Here is an 18742-nt window from a genome sequence, read left to right on the forward strand (position 1 = left end):
GCAGCGCGCCATTTGTCACGGTCCACTGCAGATTCCTCCCAGGAGTCAGGGTTGATATCAAACGCTTTAAGAGAGACTTTCAGAGTATCTCTGAAGCGCTTCTTCTGACCTCTGTGTGATCTCTTCCCTTGTTGCAGCTCGCCATAGAAGAGCCTTTTGGGCAGCCGATGGTCTGGCATGCGCGCCACGTGTCCAGCCCAGCGAAGCTGGGACTGCATCAGGATGGTGAAGATGCTGGGAAGGGTGGCTTTTGCGAGCACCTCTGTGTCTGGGGTCCTGTCTTGCCACTTGATGTTCAGTAGCTTCCTGAGGCATGTTGTGTGGAAGTGGTTCAGCTTCTTGGCATGTCGTTGGTACACTGTCCAAGTTTCGCAGGCGTACAGTAGTGTGGGGAGAACTACTGCTCTGTAGACCTTTAGCTTGGTCTCAAGACTAATGCCTCTTCTGTTCCAGACATTTGCACTGAGTCTGCCAAAAGTTGCGCTTGCTCTTGCAATCCTGACGTTCACTTCATCATCGATGGTCGCATTTCGTGATAGTGTGCTACCAAGGTATGTGAACCGCTCCACCGCACTGAGTCTCTGACCGTTGACTGTGATGTTGGGCTCAACGTAGGGTTTCCCTGGGGCTGGCTGATGGAGAACTTCAGTTTTCCTCGTGCTGATGGTAAGGCCAAAGTTCCTGATGGCAGTGGCAAACTTGTCGACGCTGAGTTGCATGTCAGCTTCAGATCCAGCGTTGAGGGCACAATCATCAGCAAACAAAAAGTCTCTGATGATGATCCCCAAGATACAAATAAAGCAGAGCACAGACAAGGGATCTTTCAACAATCAAATAAGAGACTTGGTTTAAGTATGAGTATAAATAATCCCATTAACCAGATTCTGACTACTAACGACCTGTAGGTCGTTATGAAATCCCATTTCCAGTTCATGTGTTTCTCCAGGCTACACTTCTGTAAGAAGACACCATTCCCCTCCACAGAAATACACACTGTCAACAAAAGTTGATACAGATTAACATACTAGTTTATTGTTTTATCCACATGTTTGTACTTCTTTGCAATACACATAGTTTATCATTTCATCCATGTTTGTACTTCTTTGCAGTTGCTAAATGAATATCTTGTTTATACTGCCATCTTACATAATTTGTGAACCCTATTCTTTTGTAAAACAGAGGAAAAAAATTCCTTTAACAACAGAATCAAATAACTCTCTCATCACTGACATTACTTCCAACAGAACGCTGAACAGTCATTTGGAATGGTCAATCACAAAATGAGTATCATGAGAAGTTTGCCAACCACTCACATTTATAATAGCAGGTACAAGATCACCATCTAAAGATCTTGACTTACTTGACTTATTCCTCTTGATTCCGTGGGTAACATAGGGCCGCAACAACACTCCTCCAACGCACCCGGCTCTGGCTGGTCCTCTTCAGTTCGGCCCACGTCATTCCGGCCGCCCTTGTCTCTGCCTCAATGCTTCTCCGCCAGGTCTGCTTCGGACGGCCAACTTTCCTTTTCCCTTGTGGGTTCCAATCAAGAGCCTGTCTTGTGATGTTTGTTGCAGGCTTGCGTAGTGTGTGGCCTGTCCATCCCCATTTCTGTTTCTTGATTTCCGTCTCCAGTGGGGTCTGTTTTGCCATGTTCCAAAGTTCTTCATTGGAGACAACCTCTGGCCATCTGATGTTCAGGATGTTTCTTAGACATCTGTTGGTGAATGTCTGAAGCTTGTGGGTGCTGGTCTTTGTCACTCTCCACGTCTCTGAGCCATAGAGTAGAACCGACTTCACGTTGGTGTTAAAAATCCGGATCTTGTTGCGGATTGAGAGGGCTGTCGATCTCCAGATTGGTCGAAGGGTGTTGAAGGCGTGTCTTGCTTTGTTGATACGGCTCTTGATGTCTTCGTCCGTCCCCCCGTCTTTGCTGACAACACTGCCTAAGTAGACAAACTTGTCAACCTCCTTGATGTTCTCTTGATGTAGTTGCACTGGATCTTGCTTCTTGTTGTTGACCCTCATGACCTCTGTTTTCCCAATGTTGATTTGGAGTCCAGTCTTCTCAGCTTCTTCTGCCACACGACATAGTTTCTCCTGCGCATCTTGCTGCCTGTGGGAGAGAAGACTTATGTCATCTGCGAAGTCTAGGTCCTCCAGCTGTTTAGTGAAAGTCCACTGTATGCCTGTCCTCCGATCTGCTGTAGACTGCCTCATGACCCAGTCAACCACCATCAGGAAAATGGTCGGTGAGAGCAAACAACCCTGACGGACGCCGGTTTGCACACTGAAAGGTTCCGTCAGTTTCCCGTCGTGGATCACTTGACAGGTGGCGTCTTCGTACATTTGCTGGATGATGGTTACAAACTTTGGTGGAAATCCATAGTGGTACATCAGTCTCCAGATGACATCTCGGTCGACACTGTCAAAAGCTTTTTGAAAGTCGACAAAGACTGTGTACAGGGGGGTCTGCCACTCCAGGGACTGCTCGATGATGATGCGCATGGTTGCGATGTGATCCGTGCACGAGCGATCTTGTCGGAAGCCTGCTTGTTCGTCCTGAAGTGTCTTGTCCAAAGCGTTCTTCAGTCTCTCAAGAATGATTCTGCTCAGTACCTTGCCCGGAATAGACAACAGCATGATTCCCCGCCAGCTGTTGCAGGATGAAAGGTCCCCTTTCTTTGGCAGCTTTACAAGATGTCCTCTTTTCCAGTCTTTTGGCACTCGCTCCTGTTCCCAGATCTTGCAAAGGAGATCAAATACACAATAAACTTTTACTAGTTTCAGCATGGCCTGTAGAGTGCCATCTACCATATGCTGGACAAGTCTCACAAGACACATTCAGTGGACTACCTCGACTTTTACTTTTATCGTCATTTTCATGATGGGAAATAAAAGTAATGATCTGATTCTGATTCATGAATTAAGCATCAGACTCCCTGAAGTCCTATCTCAAATATCAATGGAATAAGATGACTTTCTGAGACAGAGTCAAGCCTATTTCCAACACACACACACAGACAAAAATTCAAAGCTCGTGATTTCAGATTTTCAATATGCATTGGCAGAATTTGTACTAACCCCCCCCCCCCCCCCAAAAAAAAAACACCAAAAAAAAAAGAAACAAAAAACAACAACACAAAAACAAAAAAAACACCCCAAAACACCTCTGATTAATTAAAAACAGAAAAGACAACCCAAACTATTCCAACCCATGTTTTTGTGTATGTGTGTGCTGGGGAAGGGGGAGTGGGGCTGGGGGATGGGGAGGAGCGGGAGCTTGTTTTGCATCATCAGTACAAAAATGTCCATAGCAAAAGATTCCCTATCCCCCCTTTTTTTTTTGGTCAAACACCAAGCTTAAATTGCAAAGAACAAATTAACTCATGATTTTTGTTACAAATGGATCTAGTGATATCTTAATGACTTTAACATTCAAGGTTTCTGATTTGCTTTACTGTTAGTGTTACTGTTGATTCATTTCAAACATTCACATAACACTGCTATGACACATCACATCACTTTCAATGATGAGCTGCCTTCATTACCACAAAATTTTGCAAGCACCAATCTTTTATTCCACAACCCTGAACTTCATAGGCACCTTCAGAAGTAATATTTCTTAAAAGTAATAAAAAAAATGTTTAAAAAAAATAATAAAAAAAGAAAAAAAAGAAAGAAAAACCAACCACCAAAAAAACCAACAACAGGTTCATGGAGTAAGTTACAATTGTTTTTTTTTTCTTTCTTCCTTTTATGAGAAAAAACAATTAATATAGTCAATTTCTTGATGCCGTTCTGTTACAACTATGCTCCTCCCCCCACCCCCTCTGTAATAAGAAACACAATGAATGCGCTCAACCTTGACCCAAATATATGGATGCAATTATGCAGTACATAATTATATATCACCCCATCTCCCCACAAAGGAGGACAGAAAAAGCAGCAGAGAAAGACCAGCAGCTTCTTTAACCTAAAGAAAAACCCTCAGAACAAAGTGGTTATCTATTTCCTCAACCTGAAATCACTCTTCTGTACAACTACTGTTTTGTCTTAACTCTTTTCGCACTACTGCTAAGTAGTGCTCAGGCACAGATACCACTACCCCCACCCCCAGGATTCTTTTAATGGATCTTTTTCAACAAAGCGTTTGATTTATTGATGAACTTGTTTGACTTACTGATTTTGTGTGCAGTTTGAGCATTTTCAAGCAGTTTTGTTTTGCTACTTTTATTATCAGTACTAGAAAGGTGCGTTTCTCTACTTGGCAGGTAATGTACATATCATAGGAATCCAGGAACAAGTGAAAGTAATCGTTCATAGAAAATTAGGAATGATAGAGTTAACGCACTGAGTGCCCAAGGACCCCCTTTTGGTGCACAAAAAAAGTGCCCCTGGACAGAAATTTCCGTCTGTGTCATTGTAGGAATCTTCCTATTGCAAAATCATTCAATTCATGTGAAATTGTCGTAAATGGAAAGTGGTTTTAGGTATGGGTTATATATGTTTTCTTTTAGTAGTTTGCATGCTTTTGATATTGAGCACAATTGTTGTGAACACTAACAAATGAAGCAGTTATGAAAGATCTGTGTAAACTTCCATACTTTTTTAAATCATCTAAAAAAATCACTGCTGAAACCTCCCAGATGAAGAACACTGCACATGCTGTAATCCTTGCAGCACTGAAAGGGTTCAAACATTTCCAACCCCCCACTCCCTCTCCATGTTTCAAACAGACTTCATGAGTCATCGGTGTATTCCACATATCTGTCCATACAAACATTTTAGTTTCCAAACACTTTCCACTGGGCAGAAGATAGAACGAAACCATGGCAGCTTCAGGTATGGCATTTTGCAGGCAGGCAGGCAGGCATAAAGCTATTGTTCACTGGAGCACAAACCGACACAACAATACAACTGGAAGTCTGCTTGTCAATTGCGGTTGTTTGGGCGCTTGGACTGGCTCGGCTGGATGTTCCTGCTCAATGTCTCCTCTTCTTGCATCTCCATTCGGAACACCTGCACCTTTTCTGAAAGAGAGAGAGAGAGAGAGAGAGGGACAGAGAGAGTGAAAGCAGAATGCCAGGGATGATAATTTTTGATATCAGTTCTCCTTTCTTGACACTCACTGAAAAAAAACTTATAAAAGTTCCAGTCCAGTCCAAGCTATAATTTCTCAAGTTTTACTGGTCAAGAAAACTGGGCAAAAGCACTATCAAATAATAATATGATTCAAGCCTGATGTAAAATCAAATATGCTGAAGTAAGATCAAAATCAAATATGATAGATGAAAACACACTACGTGGTAGAATCAGTTGAACAATTCCATATCCAAATCAGGAGAAAAAAAGACACTTGCAGACACGTATGTCAAAATAATAATAATAATTAAAATTTTTTTTTAAAAACCCACAAAAAAACAAAAAACAAACACTGCTTTACATCCTTACAGACAGAAGTGGCAACTAGTAAGTGCAGGAAACTGATGGTCTGAATGCATCTGATTGCACTCTTCCCGGCCTGTGACCTAATTTCAATGGATTTTCGAACATAAATCATGATAGTAACAATATTGTTCATACAAAACATTTCATTACTTTTGTTTTTTTTATACATTGTCCACATAAGCAGAGTAGCAAATGAATGCTTCTCACCTTTTAAAGATTTCAAAGCTTGGATTCTCTGGGCCAGCAGAGTGTCTAGACGTTTGGCGTATGCTGAAACAAAGAAAATGTCATCTTCATTCAAGAATTTTAGAATTATGAGGCACAGACAGGTTATCTTGCATGTAAACACATGATGCAAACTTTGCAACTGCTGATCTGTTTTAATTTAAAGGCCTTTCACCCTGATCAACAAAAAACCTCCATAGTCCTACACCCTGTGCCTTTGCCTGTCTGCCACCAGGTAAGGCCACTTGATGTTCAGTAGCTTCCTGAGGCATGTTGTGTGGAAGTGGTTCAGCTTCTTGGCATGTCGTTGGTACACTGTCCAAGTTTCGCAGGCGTACAGTAGTGTGGGGAGAACTACTGCTCTGTAGACCTTTAGCTTGGTCTCAAGACTAATGCCTCTTCTGTTCCAGACATTTGCACTGAGTCTGCCAAAAGTTGCGCTTGCTCTTGCAATCCTGACGTTCACTTCATCGTCGATCGTCGCATTTCGTGACAGTGTGCTGCCAAGGTATGTGAACCACTCCACTGCACTGAGTCTTTGACTGTTGACTGTGATGTTGGGCTCAAAATGAGGTTTCCCTGTGGCTGATGGAGAACTTGTTTTCCTCGTGCTGATGGTAAGGCCGAAGTTCCTGCTGGCAGTGGCAAACTTGTTGACGCTGAGTTGCATGTCAGCTTCAGATCCAGCGTTGAGGGCACAATCATCAGCAAACAAAAAGTCTCTGATGATGTCTGTCATGACCTGCATTTTTGCTTGAAGCCTTCTGAGGTTAAACAGCTTGCCATCTGTTCAGTACTTTTGGCCGATTCCAACATCGCCATCTCTGAAGGCATCAGTAAGCACTGCAGAAAACATGAGGCTGAACAGTGTTGGTGCCAGGACACAGCCTTGCTTGACTTTCTGACTATTAACGGATGGGTGGATGCAGTTGATGTTTCATTTCCCCGGGAATGCTGCTGACACTGGTTCTGCCATCACACAACTTCAGTGTCTCAAGTATGTCGAATGAGAGAAGTTAAATGAATCAATGCTGGGTCTCCTCTCCTGTGTGGTGTCATAAAAAAAGCTAACAATGACAGTTTCCCTGTTGAGTACTGGCACTGCTGTGACATAAAGGGAGTTGGGTTGTATCCCTGTTTAAGTGAAGTCTTTATCACCCAGCTCACCACACAGGGCTGCATCATGGCTGAGAAAACTACTCCCATAGACCCCCATTAAATGAATATAAAAAAGAGGAAAACAATCATGGATATAAAAATAGGTACATAAACCTAGGACAGGCCCCTGACACTCCCAACTTCTGCCAGAGGATTAAAAAAAATTCTTAACAGAACATGAACCTGTATGATGCACAAAATTTTATACAATAACAGGTTACAAAGCCAAAAACTGCCAACCAGCATCTATGCCCGCTGTGCAAAAAGGAATACAACACAGTAAGAATGCCCCATTATCAAGCCAAGAAGAAGACAAAAATATTCAAGGCTTTCCCCTCAAAATATGTGAATGGACCAGAAAGGCAAAAAAGTAAGAGATGACAGAAAGAAAAGGAAAAAACAAAAACAACAAACAAATAGAGCAACAGAAAATAATAACAATGGAGATTTATGTAGCGTGTTTCTCCAGAAATACTGCTCAAAGCACTTATCATTCGTTCCCCACTTCCCGCATCCTCTGCACCACCACCACCCACACTCACGGAGACATGTGCCAGAAAAAACACACAACTGAACATTGGAAACCACCCACCCACCTATGACTCCCCCCCCAGAAAATGCATCCCTGCAACATGCACTCAAGCAAGCACACACACATACACGAACGCACAAAAACACACGAAAAACAGATCATTCCAAACACAGAACTACCAGAAGGTGGTGGATACTATTCGTACTGGAAAAAACACCCGGCATCCTCACAGGGAACTGTTCAATATGAAGACTAATGGACAGAAAGTAATGCCATTGGCAAGAGCTTAGAAAATGAGACAAGAATGAGCATTTTTTTTAAAGGAAAATCTAAACAAAACACTTATCCCCATGGACAGTGACAAAAACATATGCAACTAACAACATACACAGTGAAAATCTACAACTGGAATCCTCTGACAAGTCATTCACTCTTTCTTTTTTTCTCAAAGTGACTCACCTTCTACATCATAGTCTACCGACTCTGTGGCCTTGAGAAGCTTCTGGTCTTCCAAAAGCCATTTCTGGGTTTGCTGCAAAGAGAAAGGAGCAGCAGTTACCAATCTGTGAAATATCTTTGTTACCATTATCAGTTTCAATAAAATGAAATTATGGTGCTTAGAGCCTCGCCGACCACTAAGGCCATCTCAAGGCTATCGCCACGTCAATTACTACTACAAGGCTAAAAAAAACAACCAATTAAAACGAGTCACCACTTCAAACTTTCCACTCCAAAGTTTAAAAAAAAAAAAAAAAAAAAAAAAAAAAAAAAAACTTCCATAGTTTAAAACCTTCAAATCTGGTTAAAAAGGTTCACTTCTTTTAAGAAGTCCATCAGCGCCCACGGAGGGACATCACGAAACAAAGTCTTCAAAGAAACCGCCGTGTAATGTCTGCGTCTAACGTCATGCAGATCCCAACAGTCAAGGAGCACGTGTTTCACGGTGAGAGGCTCGTCACAGGGAACGCATCGAGGGGCCTCCTCCCCCTTCAACAAGTAAGAATGAGTAAAAAAAGTGTGCCCCGTACGCAGTCTGCACAGCACAGATTCCTCCTTTCTGTTCTTCACCCCCGAAGGGAGGGTCTCCCCCAGGTCCGGACGGATCTGGAAGAGCTTGTTGTCTATCTGGGTGTTCCATTTCTCTTGCCAAAGATCTTTAACGTAAGAATTGACCTTCCGCTTCATGTCTGTATAGGGTACCAAGGATCTGGACAATTCTTTCTTTACAGCGTTCCTGGCCAGCAGGTCCGCCCTTTCGTTACCACGAATGCCAACATGTCCGGGAACCCAGGCCAACACAACCTCGTATCCTTTCTTCGTTGCGAGAGTAAAAGTTTCATAAAATTCCAGCAGTTTGGGATGAGTGATATTCCTGCAGGCGATCGCCTCCAGGGCTGATAAGGAGTCGGAAAAGATCATGAATCTCTTCTGTTTGGAAGAGAGAACCATTTTTAACCCCAGGACCAGTGCAGTCAGTTCCGCGGTGTATACCGAGCTGTCAGACAGGATGTGTTCCGTTGAGGGCCGGTCAGGAAAGGCGGGGCAGAACGCAGATGCGGCGACTCCGTCCTCTGACTTGGAACCGTCAGTGAAGATGCCTTGAAAGGTGGGGAATTTGTGGCACAGTTCCGAAAAGTAGGTTCTGTAGGCCAGAGAACTGGTGGTGTCCTTACGGTACGAGGCCAGATCAAATCGGACCTCAGGTGTTGTAAAGGTCCACGGGGGGCTGTCAGGGAACTTAGAGAAATCTGAGATGCCACCGACATCCAGATCGGCATTTTCCAAGTGCGGCTGAATGCGGAGTCCGAGAGGAGGTATGCAGTTTGGGTTGTCTGTAAATTTCTTATCGAAAGGGTTGTTGAATACAGCATCGTAAGCAGGGTTTGTAGGTTCCGAAAACAATTTCAAATAATAGTTCAGGGTCAGCTTCAGTCTGCGGTTGGAAAGAGGTGGTTCCCCCGCCTCTGCATACAGGCTGTGCACAGGGGTGGTGCGGAAAGCACCCAAGCTGAGACGGAGCCCTTGGTGGTGTACAGGGTCCAACAGTTTCAGGTAGGACGGTCTGGCCGAGCCGTATACAACACTTCCATAATCCAGTTTGGACCGGACCAGGGCTCTGTAGAGGTGCAAGAGAGTCCTCTTATCAGCACCCCAGTTCGTGTGTGCCACAACTCGGATGATGTTCAGGGCTTTTAGGCAAGATATTTTCAGCTGTTTAATGTGGCTGAGAAAATTCAGCTTCTGATCGAAGACGACCCCTAGAAATCTGGCTTCCTTGACCGCCGGGATGGTGGATGTTCCCAGACGGATTTCAGGGTCCTGATAGAATTGGCGAAAATTATGAAAGTGGATGCATTCAGTTTTGGAGGACGAAAATGTGAAGCCATTCTCCTCTGCCCAACACTGGATTTTGTTGACGCAGAGCTGAAGCCGTCGCTGGATGCTGGCGTACGTGCTGCCGGTTGCATATAAAGCAAAATCATCCACGAACAGCGAGCTGTCCGATCCTTTCTGAACGGATTGAACGATGTCATTAATTTTGATGCTGAACAGAGCAGGCGACAGGATGCTCCCCTGCGGGACACCCAGCTCCTGCTCGTGAATGTCGGACAGGGTGGTGCCGACTCTCACCTGGAATTGTCTGTCTTGTAAAAAATTGTGGATAAACTGAGGCAGGTGTCCTCGGAAGCCGAGCTTGTGCAAGTCGGAAAGAATACCAAATTTCCACGTGGTATCGTAAGCTTTCTCCAGGTCAAAAAATATGGCCACCACATGTTGTTTGTTGACGAAAGCATTTCTTATCGTGGTTTCCAGACGAACCAGATGGTCAACGGTAGAGCGATGCTTGCGGAAACCGCACTGTTCCTTCGCCAGAAGGCCGTCGGTCTCTAGTTTCCACATCAGTCTACCGTTGACCATCTTTTCCATCAGTTTGCAGACGCAGCTGGTCAGTGCAATTGGGCGGTAGTTGGAGGGGTTCGAGGGGTCTTTTCCCGGTTTCGGCAGCGGGATTATGAGGGCTTTCCGCCAGGAGGGTGGAAAGAAGCCTGTGACCCAGATGTGGTTATAAACTTTAAGCAGGGTGTCCAGACAGGTTTGGGGAAGGTGCTTTAGGAGTTTATAATGGACTTCGTCCATTCCTGGACAGGAATCCGTACAGGTCTGAAGGGCAGATTTAAGTTCGTTCATTGTGAAAGGAAGGTTGTAATTCTCTGTGTTGTCGGAAAAGAAGTTACATGGTGTTTTTTCTGACAGGTTTTTGGTTTTAAGAAAGCGAGCAGATTTGTTAGCAGATCTCGAGTTCTGTTCTATTGTGGAGGCAAGCAAATTGGCAACTGCTTTCTTCTCTGTGACCAGAGCGTCTGAAAGTTTAAGATGGTGGAAGGTCGGGCATGCGTTTTTGCCCTTAATTCTTTTTAAAACCCTCCACACTTTCTTCTTGGGTGTGTTGGAGGTTAAGGAAGAGCAGAAATCTCTCCAAGACTTCCTCTGGCTCTTTTTAAAAACATACCTGGCTTTCGCCCTCAGCTGTTGATGGGTTCGAACGCTATCGGACTCCGGTCTCCGAAAGACGCGTCGCTGCGCTCTCTTCCGAGACTTGCGGGCCTCCCGACATTCCGCGTTGAACCAGGGCGTTCTAGGGACCTGAGGCTTGGAGGTAGACGATGGGACTGCTGCTTTGGCGCAATCTAAAACGATCCGAGTCAGAGCGTCAGCAGGGTCCTTGCTTTTCAATACTGTTTCTTCCTGCAGCTCCGCTCTTATCTTGGTGGTAAAAAAACTCCAGTCTGCTTTGTCGTAGTACAGGCGGTCAGGCAGAGAGTCACCTTCTCCATCTGTGGGGCGGAGGACGACAGGAAAGTGGTCACTCCCGTGCAGATCGTCGTGCACTTTCCACTCGTAGTCCAGGACCAACGATGGATCGCAGACCGACAGATCTAAACACGAGAGCTTTCCAGAGGACAGATGCAGGTAAGTGGGAGACTTGTCGTTAAGACAGCACAAGTCCATGTCAGAGAGAAGGTTTTCTAAGAGAAGACCTCGGGCTGATGTCATCTCACTTCCCCAGAGCGGGGAGTGTCCGTTGAAGTCGCCCAACAGTAAAAACGGACGTGGGAGCTGGTCGACCAGGTTCATGAGGTCCTGCCTCAGAACACGGACGGAAGGGGGAAGGTAGAGAGAGCAGACAGTGATGGTTTTCTCGAGCGTGACTCTGACTGCCACCGCCTGTAAAGGGGTGCTTAAAAGAACTGTACTGTATAAAAGGGACTTTCGAATAAAAAGAGCGACACCTCCCGTCAACCCCTCTTGCTTCGGTTGAGCGGGTTTAAAAACGGAGTTAAAACCAGAGAGAGATAAAACCTTGCCATCTCTTTGCAGAGTCTCCTGCAGTGCCAGCACTGAAGGTTTCAAAGCACGACAAAGCAGCTGGAGTTCCTGGAAGTTGGCACAGAATCCCCGGATATTCCAGTGGATCACTGCCATTAAAAAGTTTTTTTTAAAAAAATAAAAAAAATAAAGCAGCAGCCTATTCCATCGCTACCCCCTGCTCCTCCACTTGCGGTGGCTCAAGGTCCGCCAGGATGGAATATTTGTTCTTTGACATAAATTTTTCAGGTTCCGACCGGGTCGAAATATCCACCACCTCGGCCCCTCCCGATCCCGCCGTGGCCGCAGCCCTCCCCTCCTTGAGTTTTGGAGGTGCGGGGGGCTTCCGGCCACTTCCGCCAGCCCGAGGGCCAGGCAGACGAGAGGCGGGGCGAGGGGGGCCGGGGGGTGGGGTGGGGCGGGAGGCGGACAACGTGCCTCCGCCCGAGGCTTTTCTCTCCCGCCCAGCAGCCCCTGAGGACTGCCGCGCAGGATGGGAAGGGGTGGACACAGCGCCTCCACCCAAGGCCAACGGTTCCGACGAGGCGGTTAAGTCGTCCGTCTGCGTTCCTGTGGACGTCGTCTGGACTGCGACGTCCACCGTCCCGGATCTGACGACAGAGGCATACGACGTCCTAGGCGACGCGGCCTCCACCTGTTTTCTTGCCTCAAAGAAGGAAATTTTCTGTTCTGTCTTGACTTTCTGAATTTGTTTTTCTTTCTTCCAGGCGGGGCAGTCCTTCGATGAGGACGGGTGGCCACCTCCGCAGTTCGCACACAGGGCTGCACTGACGCAATCGCCCTGGTGCGCCGCCTTCGAACAGGTGCCACACGCCTCTTCCTCCTTACATCTGTCTCTCACGTGTCCGAATTTCTGACACTTAAAGCATCTCAGAGGGGACGGTACGTACAGGCTGACATTAACTAGCAGGTATCCGACCCGAATGTCCTTGGGGACATCCGGGCAGCAGAAGGTGAGGAAGAAAGTGTTGGTCGGGACTCTGTCCGACCCCTTCCTCACCGTCACCCTGTACACATCGGTCACTCCCTGAGAGGACAGTTCGCTCTTGATCTCGGCCTCAGACACACCTTTCAACTCCGGGCATCTGATGACTCCCTTAGAGCAGTTGAGACCTTTGTGAGGGGAAATCTTCACTGCTCTATCCACGAAAGTGGTCGCCTTGAGGAGGAGCTGTGTCTGTCTTTTGGATTCTGTCTGTACTAAAAACGCTCCGCTCCTCAGCCTCTTGATGGATCTGAGCGATCCTGCCAGGCACTGAAAGCCCTTCTGGACAGCGAAGGGGCTGAGAGCCGACAAGGGCTTGTCGTCATCAGCGCCCTCCATCACTAGCCATGATGGCCAAAAACCAGAGGTCTCGACGACCTCCGACTCAGAGTCTGAGTCGTCCGTTCCCTGTCGTCGTCTTTTTCCGAGTTTGGGGGGGTGTGTTTGTTTAGGATTCATGTTGAAAGAAAAATGTGAATTCATCCCTCCCTTACCCACCCACCATGGGGTCCAACTTAGGGGCCAGGGTCAAGGGAACACCAGCTTGACCCCTTCCAGGTTTCGGGAGGGATATACAACCAGCAGCCCAGCTCCAACGTGCTCCCCCCCGATCATGCCCAGCTCCCGGGGACAGAGAGCCGAGCACTACGGGGGTTACCTTCGTCAGCCACTAAACTGCCAGTCTTGACCCAGCCCCACGAAGGGGTAGCCGATTGACACACACGGGCCAATGTGTGCCGCCTGTCTTAGGAGAGGTCCGAGCCAAAGGGATGTGTTGAGAGCAGCGTGCTCTCTCAATCCCCAGGATCTCATTCCCCTCCATCACAGGTCGCGCCGCACGGCAAACACGGCGGGCCTAAAGAAGGCCGCAGAGAAAATAAAGAATGTGGAAAAGAAGGCTTGATGGGGAGCTGAGGACAGAAAAGAGGCGGTAAAAAGAAGAACAAAGAATAGCGAAAGGGACAGTGGGTCACGTTTAGTTTGGGCCTCACTCACGACCTGTTCGGCATGGGAAGCCTTATCAGGGGCATCAGTACAAAACCACCACTTATTCAGCCCTAACAGCTACGATGGCTATGTAGGCTGTCAATTAAGACCTGGGACCAGAGCACCAAACCCCAAGAAGCACTGATGCCCCCGCCGACATAGCTCGCTCGATCACTGGCCACTAAGCCTCCCGACCACGACAAGGTAGTGACCCTCCCGGGAGTGGGTCAGAAGAACACCAGCCTGACCCCCTCCAGGTTTCGGGAGGATCAGTTTCAATAAAAGAAATTAAAAAAAAAAAAAAAAAAAAAGAAAAGAAAAGAAGTGCTGATTTTAGTCAGCATTCTAATCAAATTATGTTGCCCAGATGATCACAAAGGGTCATCTCAGGGCTGAGCACCAGTCAGTTTTTAAAACCAGTTGAAGATAATCTAAAGTAATGTTCAAAGGCTGGATAAAACAATGGTAAAAAGAAATCAAGTTAAAAATACTGAAAATAACAACAACAACAAAAAAAGGAAATTTTCTATCTAAAATTACGTTTGAATAACATACTTACTGTGACCCAACTAGTGCCGACTCCGGCAGGGGTCTGACAATTCCTGTCCTGTGCAAACTACTATCCGCCTATGCGGAGAAAATGAGAGAACTACGGCCGATAACCTCCCGGAAGTAGGTAACATCCCCTTTGTCCCCCTGGCTAGCGCCCTCTTTTGACGGCAATATGCCATCAGCAGCGCAGCGAGCAGGGAGAACAGAAAGCGGGGAGGCTGGGAGGGTCTTAAATTTGGGTCACGGTAAGTATGTTATTTAAACGTAATTTTAGATAGAAAATTTCCTTTTAATCACACATACTTAACCGTGACCCAACTAGTGCAGAATAGCGCGACAAGGTGGTGGGCTAGCCTGTTCTACTGTCTGTGTGCTGTGATGGCCTGCTGTGCAACTACCACAGAAGCGATGCCTCTTGAGCCATCATCCCGCAGGCGTGCGACGTCTCTCAGGTAGAAGTCGATGAAGGTGGCAGGATTTTTCCAGTAGGCGGCATCCAAGATGTCTTGTAGCCGTATTGAGTGCGCTAGGGCAAGAGAGGAGGACCACGCTCTGACTTCATGCGCTCTGGCTGAGGAGGCATCGAGTCTCAAACCTACGTCTGCATATGCACCTTTAATCGCATTGACTATCCATCGAGACAGCGACGTTTTGCTAATGTCACGTGGATGGTCCAGGTTCCAGCTAATGAAGAGGCGTTGCTTGGACGCTCGGAAGGGACGCGACCTTTTGAGGTATATGCGCAGGGCCCTGACCGGGCAGAGGAATCTATCCTCGTCATCATGGGCTAGAATGGAAGAGAGCGGTTTGATGAAAAGAATGGGAGAGGGTGTATCGGGAGTCTGATTTTTGGCAAGAAATTCAGGGAGGAACCTAAGTGAGATAGATCCGTCCGGCTCAAAGGCTATATCCTGTGTGACGCCGCTGAGGGCATGGACCTCACTACAACGTCTGCCTGAGGCGAGTGAGACGAGAAAGAGTGTCTTCATTGAGAGTAGCTTGAAGGGAGCTATAGCAAGGGGTTCGAAGGGTGCCTTGCGGAGGTATTGTAGTACCAGAAAAAGGTCCCAAGAAGGGGCCCGGGGGGATGTACGTGTGTGGCTGAGGGAAGCCCCTCGGACTAATGCCCTAAGCAGGGGGTCATCTGAGAAAGAGGGTCCGCCTAGTTGCCGAAGAGTGGAGCTGATTGCAGTGCGATGGACACGTACTGCAGAGGCGGAGAGGCCTTTGGAGGAGGAGAGGAAGGCGAGAAAGTTGGCGAGGTCCATGTTGGATGGGTGTGTGGGATTGACTGAGTGGGTTGAGCACCAGGAGAGCCAGCGATTCCAGTGTGCAGAGTAAACGCCTTGAGTGCCTTTGCGATGTGACCTGCACACAAGGTCAGCTGTGTCATCGGAGGCACCTAGTGCTGACAGATTCCCGCACAGTAGCCAGGCGTGTAGGTTGAGAACCTCTGGGTTTCCTTGGGGAATGCCTGAGCGGGGCTGAACTAGGGAGTGTCTGCCGATGTGAAGGCGGAGTGGGGGAACGTGAGTGAGGTGGAGAAGGTCGGGGAACCACGGCTGTGCTGGCCAGTGGGGTGCGATGAGAATCAGGGCGGCACTCTCCAGCCTTGCCTTTCTGAGGACTTTTCCCATGATTGGCAGTGGGGGGAAGGCATACCCCGAAAGGCTGGACCAGCTGATCAACAGGGCGTCCACGGCCCAGGCCTGCGGGTCTGGGACTGGGGAGACGTATGTGGGAATGCGGAAGTTGAACCTTGTGGCGAAGAGATCCACATGTGGTTTGTGCCAATGGTCCCAGATCGGCTGAAGTGTTGAGTGTGACAGGGTCCACTCCATCTGAAGCACTGTGTGGGATCTGCTGAGGTAATCTGCTAGAATGCTGAGCTTGCCTGGGACATGTCGTGCTGTCAGGTGGATGTTGTGCTCTTGACACCAGAGGAGGACTGTCTCCGCATGCAGGGACAGCTGGTGAGAGTGAGCTCCCCCCTGTTTGTTCAGATAACATGCTACCGTCGTGTTGTCTGTGCATAGCAAGATCGACCTGCGCGAAACGTGGGGGAGGAAGTGCTGGAGGGCAAGGGAGACCGCCTCCAGTTCCAGTTTGTTGATGTGCCATGATTGCTGCTGTGGGGACCAAGTCCCCGACGCTGTGTGGTTCTCCATGTGAGCACCCCAGCCCATGTTGGAGGCATCTGTGTATAGTTCTGCATCCAGAGTTGGGTTCGAGATGGGAACCCCGGCGTTGAGCCATTGCATGTCCATCCAGCGCTGGGTCGACTGTGAGAACCATGTGCCTAGAGGAATCTGGGTGTCCCATGTCTGAGAAGACTGGGACCACCTGTTCTGGAAGTGGCGCTGTAATGGGCGTTTGTGTAGTCTGCCCAAGGGGACCAGTGCAGCAAGAGACTCCATGAAGCCCAGTAGAGAGGCAAGCTCCCTGGCTGACGCCGAGGCTGCCTGTGATAGATGAGAAAGGAGGCTGTGTAGCCTGTGGAGGCGAGGCATGGCCGGACGTATGGTCATTGATACCGAATCGATCGCCATACCCAGGAATTCGAACTGTTGAGAGGGCTCCAGTTCCGATTTGTCTGTGTTCATCAGAAAGCCCAGTGCTTGGCACTGGTTCCTGATGAGGTTGAGGTGATGCTGGCAGAGGGCCTTGCTCTCTGCGAGGATCAACCAGTCGTCCAGGTAGACCCTCAGGCGTATGCCCTTGCTCCTGAGGGCCAAACATAGTTCCCTGACCACCTTGGTGAAGACCCATGGGGCTGGAGCCAGGCCAAATGGAAGGGCTCTGAACTGGAAGGACTTGCCTTCCCATGAGAAGCGGAGCCACTTGCGGTCCCTGGGGTGAACGAGGATATGGAAGTAAGCGTCTGTGAGGTCTATGGATACTGCCCAGTCGCCTTGTCTGATGCAGTCCCTGATTGACGCAGGTGATTCCATGCGGAATGATTTGTGCTGGAGATATCTGTTTAGGGGCAAAAGGTCTAGGACTGGCCGCCATCCGCCGGATGTTTTGGGAACGACGAAAATGCGGCCGAAGAAGCCCGGAGAGAGAGGAGGAGCTTCTTCTATGGCCTCTTTGTGGAGAAGAGAGAGTATTTCGTCCCGCAGGGCTGAGCAGGCTGCGTCGCCCTGTGGGGGGGGGGAAGGGAGGAGGAGAGAGAGTGAGAGGTGCCTTGGAGGAGAGCCAAGGCAGGCGGAACCCCGACCCTATCACCCGGAGGACCCACTCGCATGCTGGGAGAGACAGCCACGCTGGCATGTGCCTGGACAGGCTTCCTGCTGGCTGTTGGTGCGCAAGTGGCGGGTGAAGGGCGGGGGCAAGTCATTGGGGGTGGGCCGGTGTGGAGTTGGTTGCTGGCCTGCGTGGAGGGCGGATGAGTGCGGCTGGCGCCTGTACGGCCTGGGCTGACCCCTGGGTTGTGGCCTGGGTTGTGCTCTGGCGTTTGACGGTGTGGATTGACGCGGGCGCGGTCCGAAGGAGGTAATGTTGCTACGCCTGAAGGTGTAGGGCTGATGCCATTGAGCGTGCCGTGGGTGTGCCGGAGTGCGGAGAGGGCCTGCGCCGAGGGCAAGGTCCCTACCCAAGTCTGCGCAGCGTTTTATGGCCGCAGTGGGGAAGCCCTGACCAAAAAGGGAACCGTCAGCGGGAGGAAGTGCTCTGAGGGAAACATGTTCTGGCAGAGAACGCACGTATGGAGAGTGGTCGAGCACAGCGTCCCTCCTGGCCAAAATCACATTCATGTAGGCCTGCGCTTGGATATTGGCAGAGCACATAAGGAGCTGGGCGATCTGCTGTACGAAGGGAGAGAAGACCGAGATGTCAAGGCCGGCTGGTGGATCAGCTGGCGTTTCCATCAGTGCTGTGGCAAGGCCCGCCAGGAAGTTGTCTATGGCTGCAGTTGATTCAAGGGACAACCTTGCAGCTTCTTCCAGGTCCATCAAGAATCTGTCTGTCACTGTGACTGAGCGATTGGCCTGCGAATTGTTTGGGAGTAGTAGTAGGTCCTCCTGAGAAAGAGGCAGGGGCCTTTGCGGGATAGGACCCGGAGCTAACAGTGGGGGCTTTGAAGTGGGTCTGGGTTGGGTTTTTAAGAATTTGCCTCGACCCATTGCTGCAGGGAAATTGGGGACAGAATCAGAGGGGACCTCGCTGATGGGTTGGCCCCTGATGCGTGCCAGTGTATTATGCAGGGCATCAAGTACCATAGGCGACTGTGTGAGGGCATATTGAGGGCCATTGGAGGATCTGTGGATGCCCATGATTTCCATAGCACCGCAGGATTGAGGCGTGCCCGGTGCGTGAATTGTCTCCACCCTGTCTGGAGTGTAGGAAGCTAGGTGTGCTAGTGCTTCCTGCAGGGAAACCAACTGGTTTTCTTCTGAAGGTGGTTCCTCTGTCTGTGTCACCATCAGAAAATGTCTCTTCGGTGGCATAGGGTGATGGATCAG

The 18742-nt window shown here is 48.7% G+C and overlaps 1 protein-coding gene across 1 annotated transcript in view; it reads right to left on the reverse strand.

The window, feature by feature from the left end:
* Positions 1-3173: 3173 nt before the first annotated feature.
* Positions 3174-18742, reverse strand: part of LOC143280326 (kinesin-like protein KIF2A) — an 84591-nt gene continuing 69022 nt past the window's right edge. Inside the window, exons 27-29 of the mRNA XM_076584961.1 lie at positions 7826-7898; positions 5659-5721; positions 3174-5033 (exon numbers count right to left, since the gene is read on the reverse strand). Coding sequence (XP_076441076.1) covers positions 4936-5033; positions 5659-5721; positions 7826-7898 — 234 coding nt within the window. The 3' untranslated portion in view covers positions 3174-4935. The remainder of the gene's footprint in view (positions 5034-5658; positions 5722-7825; positions 7899-18742) is intronic.

The sequence above is a fragment of the Babylonia areolata genome, chromosome 3 (genome assembly GCF_041734735.1).
Source record: "Babylonia areolata isolate BAREFJ2019XMU chromosome 3, ASM4173473v1, whole genome shotgun sequence".
NCBI classification, from domain to species: domain Eukaryota; kingdom Metazoa; phylum Mollusca; class Gastropoda; order Neogastropoda; family Buccinidae; genus Babylonia; species Babylonia areolata.